This window comes from Chionomys nivalis, chromosome 25, assembly GCF_950005125.1.
Source record: "Chionomys nivalis chromosome 25, mChiNiv1.1, whole genome shotgun sequence".
NCBI lineage: Eukaryota > Metazoa > Chordata > Mammalia > Rodentia > Cricetidae > Chionomys > Chionomys nivalis.
In genome coordinates, this window is record NC_080110.1 from 12,124,012 (window position 1) to 12,137,793 (window position 13,782).

General features: G+C 38.0%; 1 protein-coding gene across 4 annotated transcripts in view; it reads left to right on the forward strand.

The window, feature by feature from the left end:
• Positions 1-602: 602 nt before the first annotated feature.
• Dcn (decorin) overlaps positions 603-13,782 on the forward strand; it is a 30,827-nt gene continuing 17,647 nt past the window's right edge. The window contains exons 1-3 of one of the 4 annotated variants that reach the window (XM_057758126.1): positions 603-956; positions 4,570-4,821; positions 12,749-12,861. In XM_057758126.1, coding sequence (XP_057614109.1) covers positions 4,602-4,821; positions 12,749-12,861 — 333 coding nt within the window. In that variant the 5' untranslated portion in view covers positions 603-956; positions 4,570-4,601. Of the gene's footprint in view, positions 957-3,608; positions 3,798-4,276; positions 4,357-4,569; positions 4,822-12,748; positions 12,862-13,782 lie in introns of those variants that run through there. The other 3 variants (XM_057758124.1, XM_057758128.1, XM_057758127.1) reach the window with 3 other exon arrangements.

The window sequence follows — 13,782 nt, forward strand, 5'->3', positions numbered from 1 at the left end:
CATCTCATTCTCTGTTTTCAGTTTCTCCCTCTCCTTTCTTCTTTTTTTCCTATTTACTGAAATTTGGAAATGGTCACAGAAAGCCCTGACTACATAAAGGTCTCATCTATAGAAAAAAATATTATCTTTTTTAACCTACAAACTAAATAACATTATATAGCTTCTAGTTTCTTTGTGTTTTATTTAGCAACAGCCATGGGTAGACAATAAGAAAGATTTTTAAGTCGTGGGTAATGAAATAATAAATGACACACTTTCCAGATTAAATTCTGGCTTCCTTCCAGAACACCCTAGAAATGCATTCAGAAAGCACCGAAAAATGCAGCGCACTGGGACTTCAGAGCCCACGAGGCATTCCGTGGGAGGTTGCTAGGAAGACCACATTTACAACCGCGACAAGGTCCATTTGACTCACTTTCCAGACCCACACATCTCCAAAGCAAGAAAAATCGTGATCTCCGAAGGAAAATAAATACAACTTACAAACAAGGCTGGGAAGGGCGGAGAGCGGAATGGGTTTGGGGGTGGGGAGACAAACCCTTCAGTTGCAATCTTTTCCGGGTTGGGGGGGGGGGAGAAAAATAAGACAAATTTCAAATCAAGTTGCTCCTCGAGACTACAAAAGCGGTTTGGAATGTTAGGCGGATGCAAAAGGAATAAAGCAAACGTGGAGGGGGGAAAAGGGAGGCCGATAAAGTTTCTGGCTACAAGACAAGAGACGTATCATTACCATATGATCTAATGTGGGTGTCAGCTGGCTGTTCTCATTGAGTGAAACCTTCGTTTTTCACTCTGCTATGGAGTAGAAGCTGGAGGTTTTCAGCCTAGTGACAGTCACAGCGCAGCACGCCCCCCTCCTCCTTTCCACACCTGCGAACTCTTTTGCTCGGGCTGAATATCTAGTGTAATTACATCTCAGCTCTGAGGGCTCCCGTGGCAAATACCCGGATTAAAAGGTATGGCTTTCAATAATTGTCCTGAATTTTGCTACAGGCTAATAAAACTTCCGTCAAGTGGAGGGCGGAAAGAAATACTCGGAGAAAGAGAGAGAGAAACAAGGAAGAAATCGTGCTAAACTTTTGACTATCTTTATGCAACGTTAGAAGCAGGAGTTGCTTGAAAACAGAAATTAAGTACTCGGGAAAATAATCGTTTGAATGCATTGCTTTAGTGCTTTCTCTTCTATTCTTGCAAAGATGCTTATTAAAAACCTGTAACTTAACACCATGACTGCCTATGCTGAGGTTTTTGCATTTGTACTGATGAAATATTCTGCTCCTTATGAACTGCTAATAGAAAAACATTCTAAGCTAATCCACTGCTTGTGCCTAGATGAGCTATTTAAGATTTATTCCCCTCCTGGATTTTTGCATACTTCACAAATCTTAAAAAGTCTCAGCAAGTGCCTAGCTATAGAGATATGAAGTCTATTTCTGCAACACCAAAAATGAATAGGAATTATTACCAAAGAGGTGAAAAGCTACACTGAAAATAACTTCAAAATAATGTTAAATAACTTTAACATTGCTATGTTAAAGATCTGAGACAGTACAGCAGCATACTTTCTTGGATATAAATAAATGTTCCTGTCAATGTATTCAGTGCAAATGAAACTTTCTTAAGAGGTGCAGTGACTGTGAGGTGAGGGTGGGGTTGATTCTCATTTTAAGGTTAAGCAGCGTGACCAGATGGGTTAAGTGTGCCCTCAGTGATCTCAGCGTCTATGACTTTTTCTTCCTGTTGATGTTTATTTTACCAGAAAAAAAGAAAAGGAAAACAAAACTTGAGTTTTATAGTGGCTCTTCCTTACAACAAATGCTACTCTGATTGCCTATTTTTTACTTATTTCTATTAAATAATTACTGAAGGAAATCTCCTGAATACTGGGGCATTTAAAAATTGTTCTGTATTAGCAGATTATCTTGCCACTTAAGTGTTAAGATTTGACTTTGAAGCAACCATGAAAAGTATAAACATGTTTATACAGATGTTACTTGGGATGATATGCCTAATTAAATAGGGGCCAGAAATAATACTTTTGATGAGGCATTTCTAAACTACAGCAACCGTTATTAGTGGAAGAGCAACTTTACAAATATTTGAGAGTAACAGTTCCCATGAGTTATAAAAAGCGGGTGTCATCTGTTACAGCCTCCTTTCTTTGTGTATGGACAACCTCTTTTTGATGTTCTATTTGCTATTCATCACATGAGAAAAAAAATCACTGAAACAATAATGAGGACCCTTAGCAAATATTTATTAATTACTCTATCATGCTGGAACTTTGAATATGAATATTATAAAATATTATATAAAGAGATTTTATGAAAATTAGAATAAAAATTTTAGGTATGTAGACACTCACACACACGAGAGAGAGAGAGAGAGAGAGAGAGAGAGAGAGAGAGAGAGAGAGAGGAGAATGTAGCTGAAATGGTATGCAGTCTGACTGTATCCAGCTTTAATCTAAAGGAAGGTTGTGCAGAGAATTCGCACTATTTTAACAAGGGTAAACAAATATAAATGATGAGGGTTCCTCTGAGCCAGGGGCTCAACATTTCCTTTTTTGGGTTGTTAGGGAAGCTACCAGGCATCTCTGCTCTGGAGAATGGATTACCAAGGGACATCTGCACTAACTCTCCTTACCCTTTATTAAAGCTTAAAGCTAAGATTACTTTGACTCATGCTTTCCCCTGAAAATTATAAGACATTAAATATGCGAGGCCAGCAACCCTGTGGTAAACCATAAACATTGTATTTCAATGTTGAAACGGTTAGAAGGCGTCTCCTTTATGGCCATCCAAGTAAACTTCTTGCCAAAACAATAACCTCCCTTTTAAGAGAGACCCAGTAACTCAGTGGGAATGGCCTGCTAGAGGACACTTTTTATTGAACTTGGGGGCAGTTAAGTGAATTACAATCTTTATGGCCTTTTTAATTGATAATCAAAATCCTGGGTGGGGTGTGCTGTTTTATACATACTCCAATATTCCTGGAGTAATGCTACAGTATTTAGACATATTCCAGTAAACTAAGAATAAAAGGGAAATTTTTAAAATTACAAAGCATTTGTGTCTGTGCTAGTGGATCAGGTAAAAATGTCTAGGCTATAGATACTGTATCTGGTCAAAGATGCTGTTTTCTTTCCTTTTTTCTTTTTTGGTAGCTATGATGGACAACTAGGGCACAAGCAGCATTGTGTGCGCATTTACAGAGGCACAGCTATCCAAGAGTAAATGTATAATTCTAAGTTGAGATTATGAGTCCAAAAGAAACACTGACAATAGGTTTGGTGATGACTTCTAAGAGCTGCAGAGAGATCTTCGGCCATCCCATCTCAAAATAGGTTGCTTGATCTCCATTTAAGCAAATACATTTTGTTATTTAGACTGTCCATTTGGAGTTATTTCATTCATATCTAAATAACTTGACATTTGGTGTAAATATACACATTGTGTTTTAATGCTTTCAGACCTGTTTGGTTTCTTGGAACCAGCAGAATACACTGTATTGTTAATAAACTGATGGTTAGCTGAGTCATTCATGTTCAAAATATTGTGCAAGGCATACAGAACAAGGAATAATAAGTCACGCCCTGAGGAAGAACATCCGCTAATGTGGGGGACAGAGTGAACACACAAAACACATTATAATATGTGATAAGTTCATTAAAAGAGGTCAGAACAGCATACTTGAGATCCCAGAAGACGCAGAGAGCAAACGCCTTGGATGAGTCAGGAATTACAGGAGGGAAAGCCAGAATCTCGCATAACCATTAAACGTTCCTCGGAAGGTAGGTAAGCAAAATGATAAGGGGGGTCTGTGTGTCAGGGTTGAGTATATCCTCGAGAGAGAGAAAGAAATGAAGAGAAAGGTAGCTTTAAGTATTAGTTGGTACCAAATAGTGAATGGCTTCACAGACAACTCAGGAAACACGGTTATCACTGATAAGTCATGAGATGAAAACAAACAAAACCAAGCGAGGTGAACTGAAGTGTTAGACAATGACTTGGGCAGCAATGTGGAAGACGGTCCGGGATAAGGGAAATGTCCAGGGCAGAAATGTGTAGGAGCCTCTCACAACAACTTAAGGAGGGGATGAGAAACCCTAGACCAAGGAAAACGCAGGGGCATCTGGAGACCAACGTGGCTTGATGAGGTGTCTCTGGTTGGACTTGGAGATGTCTCAGTGTATAGACAGAGGTTTGATCGTGGTATGGCACTGCTGAGTGAGCATGGAAAACACCGACATGATTTCTTATTCAGAAACAACTGGCCAGTGATGTGGCAACTCATCATTTAAATCCAGGCCACTAAAGGAAGCAAGCGATTTTAGTACCGTTTGGATTGCTACTGGTAAGCAAATGGTGTGTGTCCTGTAGTCACCTTTACTGCCTTTCAAAGACTTTTTGAATGCCTGACTTCATCACAGTGTTATTTTTTGTTACTATATTTTTTTCTTTATTTTCCTCTGTACTCACTCTGCTATGGGATAATTTGTAAACAAAAAATAATGCATGAATTAAGTGACAACCTCACTCCTCCTAATCCCTTCACTTTGCTTTTCAGGTCCCCAGGTTGTGAAAATACGTGAGATAACCATGAAGACAACTCTCCTCTTACTCCTTCTGGCGCAAGTCTCTTGGGCTGGACCATTTGAACAGAGAGGCTTGTTCGACTTCATGCTAGAAGATGAGGCTTCTGGGGTAGGCCCCGAAGACTCTGGTTTTCCTCCTGATCTACCACACCTGGAGCCCCTGGGACCCGTGTGTCCCTTCCGCTGCCAATGTCATCTTCGAGTGGTCCAGTGTTCTGACTTGGGTAAGTGAGTCCGGCCAATCTTGTGCATCTTCTTCAATGAAGTGGAAAGTCTCGGTGGTTGGCATTTTCAGGATTTATCTCTGTGATTCCAGAAGTGAGAGACAGCGCCACCTAACGAGGAGTAAAGAAAGCTGTCAAGGAGAAGGAGAATTGAGACTAGGACTCCTTACGCTTTTGCTTCACACAGCAACCAAGCTCTTCTTAATTCAGTTCCATCAATTCTGCAGTTTGCAATAAATCTCTTAAAAGTAAAGCCATTCTGACTTTAATAGACCCCCTTTTACAAAGTAAAACGTCTACCAATGCCTCTTCTTGTAGTCTGTTTCCAGGGATTCTTCTTCTGTTGGTGCTTTGTTTGTCTGTTTTGTGTTTAGTTCTTGATTTGTTTTCTTAAGATGGTAGATACTAGGAAAGCCTGGCCAGGCCTTTTCTCTTTACAAGGTCCAGGCAACAGAATTAAACATTACTAACTTGCAAAATATGCAGTTGTCAGAAACAAAATGAGTTGGGTTGAGCAACAGAAATTTATCTTCCAGATACATAAGTTCTCCCTCTATCCTCCGGTCTTGGTTTTCTTCTTCTTTGACAGTTTGCAGCCAAGATGCTTATGGTCTTTAGAAAATTTCCAAAGAAATAACTACGGCTATAGTATAATGTAAATATCCAAAATACTCTGGGAGCAGGAAACTCTAGCCTACTACACTAAAGACAGCTGGCTTATCCCTTAAAAGTAAAAAATGGCCTGGAATTCCAAGAGCCACATGCTTAAAAGATAAATATTCAGAGAGTTTGAAGGCTCAGTGGTTGGGCCAAAGGTCAGTGAGTTTGATTTCTACGTCAGCTGTTTTTCCTTTCTTCCTCTTCACTTGTATATTTTCTTTTTTTTAATTATATATTTTTTAAAAAAAATACCAATCCAAGTTCCCACTTCCTCCTCTCCTCCCATTCACTCCACACACCTTCCCACCCCACCCCCATCTAATCCTCAGAGAGGGTAAGGTACATGGCTTTGTGGAAGATCCAAGGCCCTCCCTACTATATCTAGGTTGAGCAAGGTATCCATCCAAAGAGAACAGGATCCGAATATTCCTGGTTCCACTGCCAGTGGCCCCTCAGTCTGTCGCAGCCCCCGAGCCATACAACTATCAGCCACAGTCAGAGGGACTAGTTTGGTCCTATGCTTGTTCCTTCCCAGTCCGGCTGGAGTTGGTGATTTCCCATTAGCTCAGGCAACCTGTTTCAGGTGGTGAATCCATCATGGTCTTGACCTCTTTGCTCATATTCTCATTCCTTCCACTCTTCAACTGGACTTGGGAGCTCAGTCCAATGCTCTGGAAAAGATGATCCCAGGAAGAGCATTTTGCTGTGCATCTTTCCTTATAAAAGGAGTACCACAAGATAGCAAGGTGTGTCTCTGAGAAGCCCCATATTTATTCAGGGCAATTTGCTAGCCATATTTTGAAGAGAAATGGCACCTAATATTAACCAAAGGAATACACTATACAAAGGAGCTCAGAAAAACATTGAAATGGTTCAATATCAATAATTGAGAAACATTTATCTCAGTCATCTTTGGTGCTGACACAAACTGTACCTCACTTTAACCCTCCAGTGAGAGCATATATGAATGCTATCCAAAGGCTACAGATAGCTCATTGATCCATTCATTAATCTGGTACATTGCACCCTATGATGGATCAGTGGCGTTTTAGGTATAGAATTGTGAATTATTATCAGTTTCCATGGCTAAGTTTTCCATAGGATTATCCTTGTCAGAAGTTTTAACAAGATAGAGGAGGTACAATATCCAATCTTTGATCAATATTGCCTATATGTGATTTCAGTATAAGCAGACATTTTCAGTTTAAATGCTTGACTTTGTGTTTACCGCTAAGAGTTATTTGTGTTGATGTTAAACAACATTGATTCCTTTCCTAGGCGAGAAATTAAAATTGAAAAACTAAAGCCCTCTCACGTGTCTATGAGGAAATGCAAACACTTCTGGACGACGCACAGAGTGTTGGGCCCTAGTTATCTCTCTTCAGGGTACCACCATTTCATTACAAGCTTATGTAGGGCACAGAGGACTGAGAAAGTAAACATGAATTGGCCATAGATAGTGGCCCAATTCTTTTTCAGATTCTGTTGCAATTTAGTTTTTGAGTTGAACCAGAATCCAGTGTGAGTCCCAGAGTTTCTCTTCTACCTTTATCAGGTGAAGATCATTTTATTGAAAAACCAAACAGCAAATGTAGTCTTAACTAATTAAGAAGTCCAGTCATTATCTTAAACAATAAACAGTAAGTAAAACTTGTTCCTTTTATATTTACTCTTAACAAATATATGGTTTTGTAAAATTTGGTTACATTATGGGGACCATGTAATACTTTGGTACACATATACACTGAGTGAATTGTAAGTCTGTTAAACATGCCCACCTTCTCAAACATTTATTCCTATCTCGTGAAAAACCCTTTTCCAATCTTTCCTCTTGCTTTCTGTAGGATATAGTACAATGTAGGTATCTAGAGTTGACTGGGTATAACCTCCTTCAACTGAACTTAGTAACCATAGATCTTCAGACTGTCCTCACTCACCCATTCTACCCAGCCCTTGGTCATCACCTTCTGCCCTCAACTTCCTGTAAGACCCGTTTTCTTATGTTCCACACAGGAGTGAGATCGTTCAATATCTGCCTTTCTGTTCCTTGTTTGTTTCACTGAAGGAAACTCTCCAATTTCATTCATGTCGCAAAAGACAGAATTTCACAGTTTTGAATGAGCCGCAGCCCCTTGTATATGTGCAGCACAATTTTCCTAACTATTTATCACTTAATGTGTATGAGAAATAGGATTGTAACAAATTTTAACGCTTTGGCTTAAAAAACGAATCAGTAGAGGGAAGAGGCAGCCTACACAGCGGGAAAACATATTTACTAGCTATACAACTGGAAAACGTTTTTTCCAGAACATAAAAGGAACTCCAAAAATCCAAAAAGTCTGTTTTCTTATTTAGTGAATGGATATGCACTTTTATTTTGCTAGAAAATAACTGAAAATACATGTAGACATTCTTACAAATATAACTTTTATATTTAGGATACAATCTCATTGATAAGCAAAAGCTGACTATCTCATATGTGCATGGCTCGTGAAGCTGTCCAAAGCCAGGTGTGGTGGTAAAAGCCTATACTCCCAGCTACTCAAGACACCCATGAAGAAGGGTTTGTAATTTCAAGGCCTATTTGGGTTTGGCCTAAAGAGAGAGACAGAGGCCTAGGGAAGCAGATCAAAGGTCATCCTAGGCAAATAGGGAGATATCCAAATAAATGGTAAAGATATGCTCCTGTGACCTATCACCTGCTTTTATACTCATTGAGGATTAGCTTTAGTTTGAACTGACAGTAGTTAGCCATAGGGGGCTGGAGAGATGGCTCAGAGGTTAAAAGCACTGACTGCTCTTCCAGAGGTCCTGAGTTCAATTCCCAGCAACCACATGGTGGCTCACAACCATCTGTAATGGGGTCTGGTGCCTCTTCTGGCCTGCAGGCATGGAGGCTGAACACTGTGTACATAATACATAAATAAATAAATAAATAAATAAATAAATAAATAAACAAACAAACAAACCAAGTTTAAAAAACAAAACAAAACAAAAAAAACCAAATTGAACCTTAGCTCTAAGGTATTTCCATGTTTGTTTCAGATGAGAACAGAGAGACTCGAGTGTGTCATGTGAAGGTTGATTCATCTCGAATTCATGGTTAGATTAATTTTAATACAAATAATTCCGAAGTCAAAAGTGGTTTTAAAATAGCTGATATTTTATTGACTTACAAAAACCTGGAGCCTCCTTTGTCTCCATTAAATAGAATGAAGTTGATTAGGAGCATATTTGGTCTATAATCATTTGCTGGGAAGTATGAGCTAACTGAACTGAAGGTTTCCTATCCACACATGGACCTATGTAGATAAACTCTGAAAGACCTGGACCTCATGGAACAACGATCAACACAACACTAGTCTTTACTGACAAGACAAACCAAAACCAACACAGGGCTAAGATGTTTGCATGAAAAATCTGGGTTTGACATACTTGAAAAATAGATGGTAATCTCTATGATAACATTTATTAATCATTGTAATGTACAGAAGTTAAAAACAGAAAGACAGACTATAATCAACAGCAAAACAATTAGTCTAAATTCTTTCTTATTGACACTAATAAGATGCTGAATGCATTTAATGGGGGAAACGTGAATCAAATAATCCCAAGCTAACTCCGAATAGAGTGCTTTAAGGTTTCCTTTATTAAGAGGGAAAACTCTCAGAAAAGGAAATAGGGTCCAACATCAAGATGCGGAGCACAGAAAGGAGGGGCAAGCTGGCAGACTGCATCCTTTTGGTACCTCAAAGCCATACCTCAAGCTGGTCTGGCCTCTCAAAGGCCATTGACTGAAGGAGGTTCCCCATTGCTAATCATAGATAATGAGAATAGTTTTTCGAGACAGGGTTTCTCTGTGGCTTTGGAGCCTGTCCTGGAACTAGCTTTGTAGACCAGGCTGGTCTTGAACTTTCAGAGATCCGCCTGCCTCTGCCTCCCGAGTGCTGGGATTAAAGGCATGTGCCACCATCGCCCGGCTACTACTTTTTCTTTTTGAATTTTAAAATAGTCGATCACTTCATAGAGTTAAAACAAAACTTACAAAGATAACACAGCCTTTTAGCAACCGTCAATTCAATTTTAAAAGATCTATTTAAAGCTAAGAAGTAAAATAAAAGCAGAGAATGATCTCAGAATTGTGTGTGTGAGTGTGTGTGTGTGTGTGTGTGAACTAACATCAAAACTAGTCAGATTAACTAATATATTTTTCTTATTTTAATGCCGTCTGCTAAAAACTTCATCATAAAGTATACACAAAACAACAGACTAGCTGAGATTAATTAATTCTCTTAATTAATTAAGATTATTTCCCTTTGGGACATTTTAAGAACTCATATTTTGGGTAATTTATCTATTACACTTCTAGCTTTTTTTAATGTGGTGATTAACTGTATGCCACTTTCTTAAGACATGGAATGTATAGAATTTGGAGGGAATCTGATATGCGAACTTATTTTCCTTTGAGGGTACAGATAAATTTGACACACAAATATCATGTTGGGAGCCTGGAGTGTTGTCTATTAGCCACCCCCTCTACTCCACACTAGAATTTTGTTCATGCCATTAAACCTTTCCTGAAAGTCACTAGGTGGAGGAGAGTTACCACAATGCTTTATGTTTCAGCTTCTATCAAGAGAATTCACAAAACAGTTTAATATGTTATCATGTTACTGCTATGAAGGGAACAGTATAACATAGTTTTAACTGAAAATAATCTCTAAAGCTATCTAATTCAACGTAATAATAATAAACATCAATACAGGAGTTTGCCAAATGTGTATAAGTCCCTTAGTAATTCAGAACAGATACATAAGCGTTAGAATTTTTATCACTAAGGTGGACTTCCAAGATCTAATCTGCAAAGATCACAAGTCTGAAAGTGCTTTTTGTGCTAAGTCTTCATCTCTAAGGTTTATACCTTGAATCAATCAGTTTCTGTTACAAAGTTCAAGGTAGACAACATGAATCAAACCGTCAGCCATTCAGAGGTGTTCTTCTGCCCTTCACCTGTGAGGATTCGCGTCAGCCTGACATTGTCCAAGTGAAACTGTCAGCCATTCAGAGGTGTTCTTCTGCCCTTCACCTGTGAGGATTCACGTCAGCCTCACATTGTCCAAGTGTTAGGACAGCCTCTAGAATTTTAGCTCCCAATTATACAGAAGGAAGCATGTATGGAAATTAAATCCCTGCCAGAAAAGAGAAAATGAGTAATAATGAGACATGGCACTACATTCCAAATGAAAGGAAGTCAAGTCTTCTCGTTGGATCACACTAATTATAAAAGATTTGGCAAAAGTCTGCCTCCTAGTTGCATGCAATTAGCAAAATTAGCAGATTGACATTTTTGAAAATGGAAGTGATTATGATTGTGGAGGAACCCTCACAAATCCTCCCACAAGGTAAGCTGCTTTATAGTTTACTCGTCAGGATTGAAAACATGTCAGTCTTACATTATGGGAACCGTGTCTGTAATGAGTTCTGTGTTTATAGAGCATACGATGCCAGGTAAGTACCAACAGCATCTGATACTGAACTTTATTAAGACACTAATCATGGATATGAACAATATTTCCACCCATTGCCATTGGAGTGTTGGTTTGTGGATGAGACCAACAACAATAACAAAAAAAAAAAAAGAGCTCAGAAATAAGTGATTTTAAATTTACGTAATTTTTGTGAAAGAAATGAAGAGATTTGAAATTTTATTGCCATGTGGTTTCTGAGTACATGCTCATTAGATACACAGGACTGGAAATCTATCTTCCCAACATAGTAGTTATTATATTTTCTTGTGATTTTAGTTTTAATCTAAACTGCAGCAAATTATATTTTTTATCAGTTACATTTCCAAGTGGGTAGAGCTTGTTTGTTTCAATTGCATCTCTAGTCAAGAAGCAGAGAATTGTCAAAAGAGTCAGAGATGGTAATACTTGAAGCTGTGTAATGATGGGAAATTTATTTCTGTCAAAAATATTACAGAATTAGAGTTTTGTTGTGATGTATTGAAATAAAGAGATTGACACTCTATGTGAGGATAGGATTTCCAGGTTGTTTTTACTTTATGAAAAAACGATCTCTCTCTCTCTCTCTCTCTCTCTCTCTCTCTCTCTCTTTCTTTCTTTGTGTGTGTGTGTGAGCAAGGGGTATGTGCTTAGGTTCCCACCTGTTTATAAGAATTTGCACTGTGTGTGTATACGTGTCCATGGACTCAAGAGAGGCCATTTGATTCTCTGTAGCTGGATTTACAGACTGCTATGATATCTTGATATAGGTGTTGGAAAGCGAACAGACCTCCTGTAGAAGCTGTACACACCCTTAAACACTGAACCACCTCTCTGGAATCAAATATCTGGTTTTTATTTTACTTCCTACACTTCCCCAAAATGAAAATAAAAATATCTAACAAAATTGGTTAAGTGACTTGTGAAATGTATTTTTTAAGACCAAAGACTACTTGGCTGTTAAGTGTGTACAATAATATACTGAAAATCTACATTCCAAAATGAAAGCTTCATAAAATTAATTTCACATATACCACCATATTTACCCTAATTTATACTACCATCCCATAGATCAGTTGGTTTTAAAGTGACTATTAAAACTCATACTGTCCTGGCATTCTAATTAAAAGGAAATCAATTGCTCTCCCTAAAGATTAGATACTTTTTCATTGTACAACAAAGAGCTTGGTGACGAGTTCAAATGACTTTAAGTTTAAATGCAAATCAGCGTCAGTGTCAGATGTATACAAAGGAGGCAGAAATGTGGCTGCAGCACTCTCTTAATAAGATATTTGTATGGACGGGACAGCTTTGCATTGCTCTGCTATCAGATATTTATGAAACAGTCTTTAAGGCACAACATGGAGTGGGTGATTTGTGCAGCATCCTAAAAGAAATGCGATTTTTCTCTATGCAGAAAAACAATTATACTGGAAACAATTTCAGTTTATGACTAAGGGAAAAAAAAACCTTGATTTGGTTTGAAAATATTTTCAACTATAATTGATGTAAGTATTGGAGAAAAACACGTTACAGGCAGATCTATCATTGAAACTTTCATTTCCTAGTAAACACTTTTTTTTTTTTTTTAAGTCAGAAGCAGTTGTAATTCCAGCACTTGGTAGCCTGAGGTAGGAGGATTGCAAATGTAAGGGTACCCTACAAGGTGAATATTGCCTCAATTTTTTTTTTAAAGATCCTTTGTGATTTTGTATTGAGAGTTCCTTCTCACAGACTACGTATTCCTGTTTCTTTTATGCTAGGTTTGGATAAAGTGCCCAAGGACCTTCCACCCGACACAACACTGCTAGACCTGCAAAACAACAAGATAACTGAGATCAAAGATGGGGACTTTAAGAGCCTGAAGAACCTGCACGTAAGAACTGTCTTACCTTTTCCTTGGTTCATAAGATCAGACTTGATCTTATAAGATTAGGTTTTCAGTTTGATTCCTGTGGGATACATATGATTCCTCTCAAAATGTTAGTGCATACCTAATATAGGTAACCCCGGCATCAATATCTAAAGCATATTGCCCTATGAAAATGTCAATGACTGTGATCCACTGCAGAGCAACTTTTGACATACTGGGTACGATCCTTGACAAAGCAAATCAAGGTGGCCTTAAAGAGTAAGAGAAGGATGGGCATGGGGAGAAAGGTGGCCTTAAAGAGCAAGAGAGGGATGGGCACAGGGAGAAAGAATATAACTTTTGTGGCCACAACACAATAAATAGAAATGTCTATGTTTACGTTGAATGAAGGTGACAATATATTTGAGATGCCTAAAAGGAGGAGGAACTACAATGACTTTTGTCAATAATGAGACAACAATTGTTCTAGTGGGGAGAGACTTCAGGGAAGCACATTTTCACTCCACATTTAAATCTAATTTAAAGAAAATTTCCAGAAAGTAGAAATTCTAGTGATACGGGATCATAGACATTTTAATTTGATAATAAATGTCACAGTAATATAATTCTGAGGCCTAAAGCATTTAATTCACATATTTTTAATTATTATCCTCATTGTAGAACTAATTGAGTAAATGTACAATAAGATAAGCAATATATATGATAAAATACACCATCTAGCTGTTACACATTAGAATAGAAATTATAGATACAAAATTAACAATGATATGCAAAGTAGAATAAGTGGTCTGAAACATTTTAGAGTTAATATAGTCAAGAAAAGATTTAGTAGTGAATTACTTGACACCCAAGATGACTATAGCCATAAATATTAATGAGACACTATACTAGATTTGTAAAAGAATTCAAATAGTTGTCTCAAAT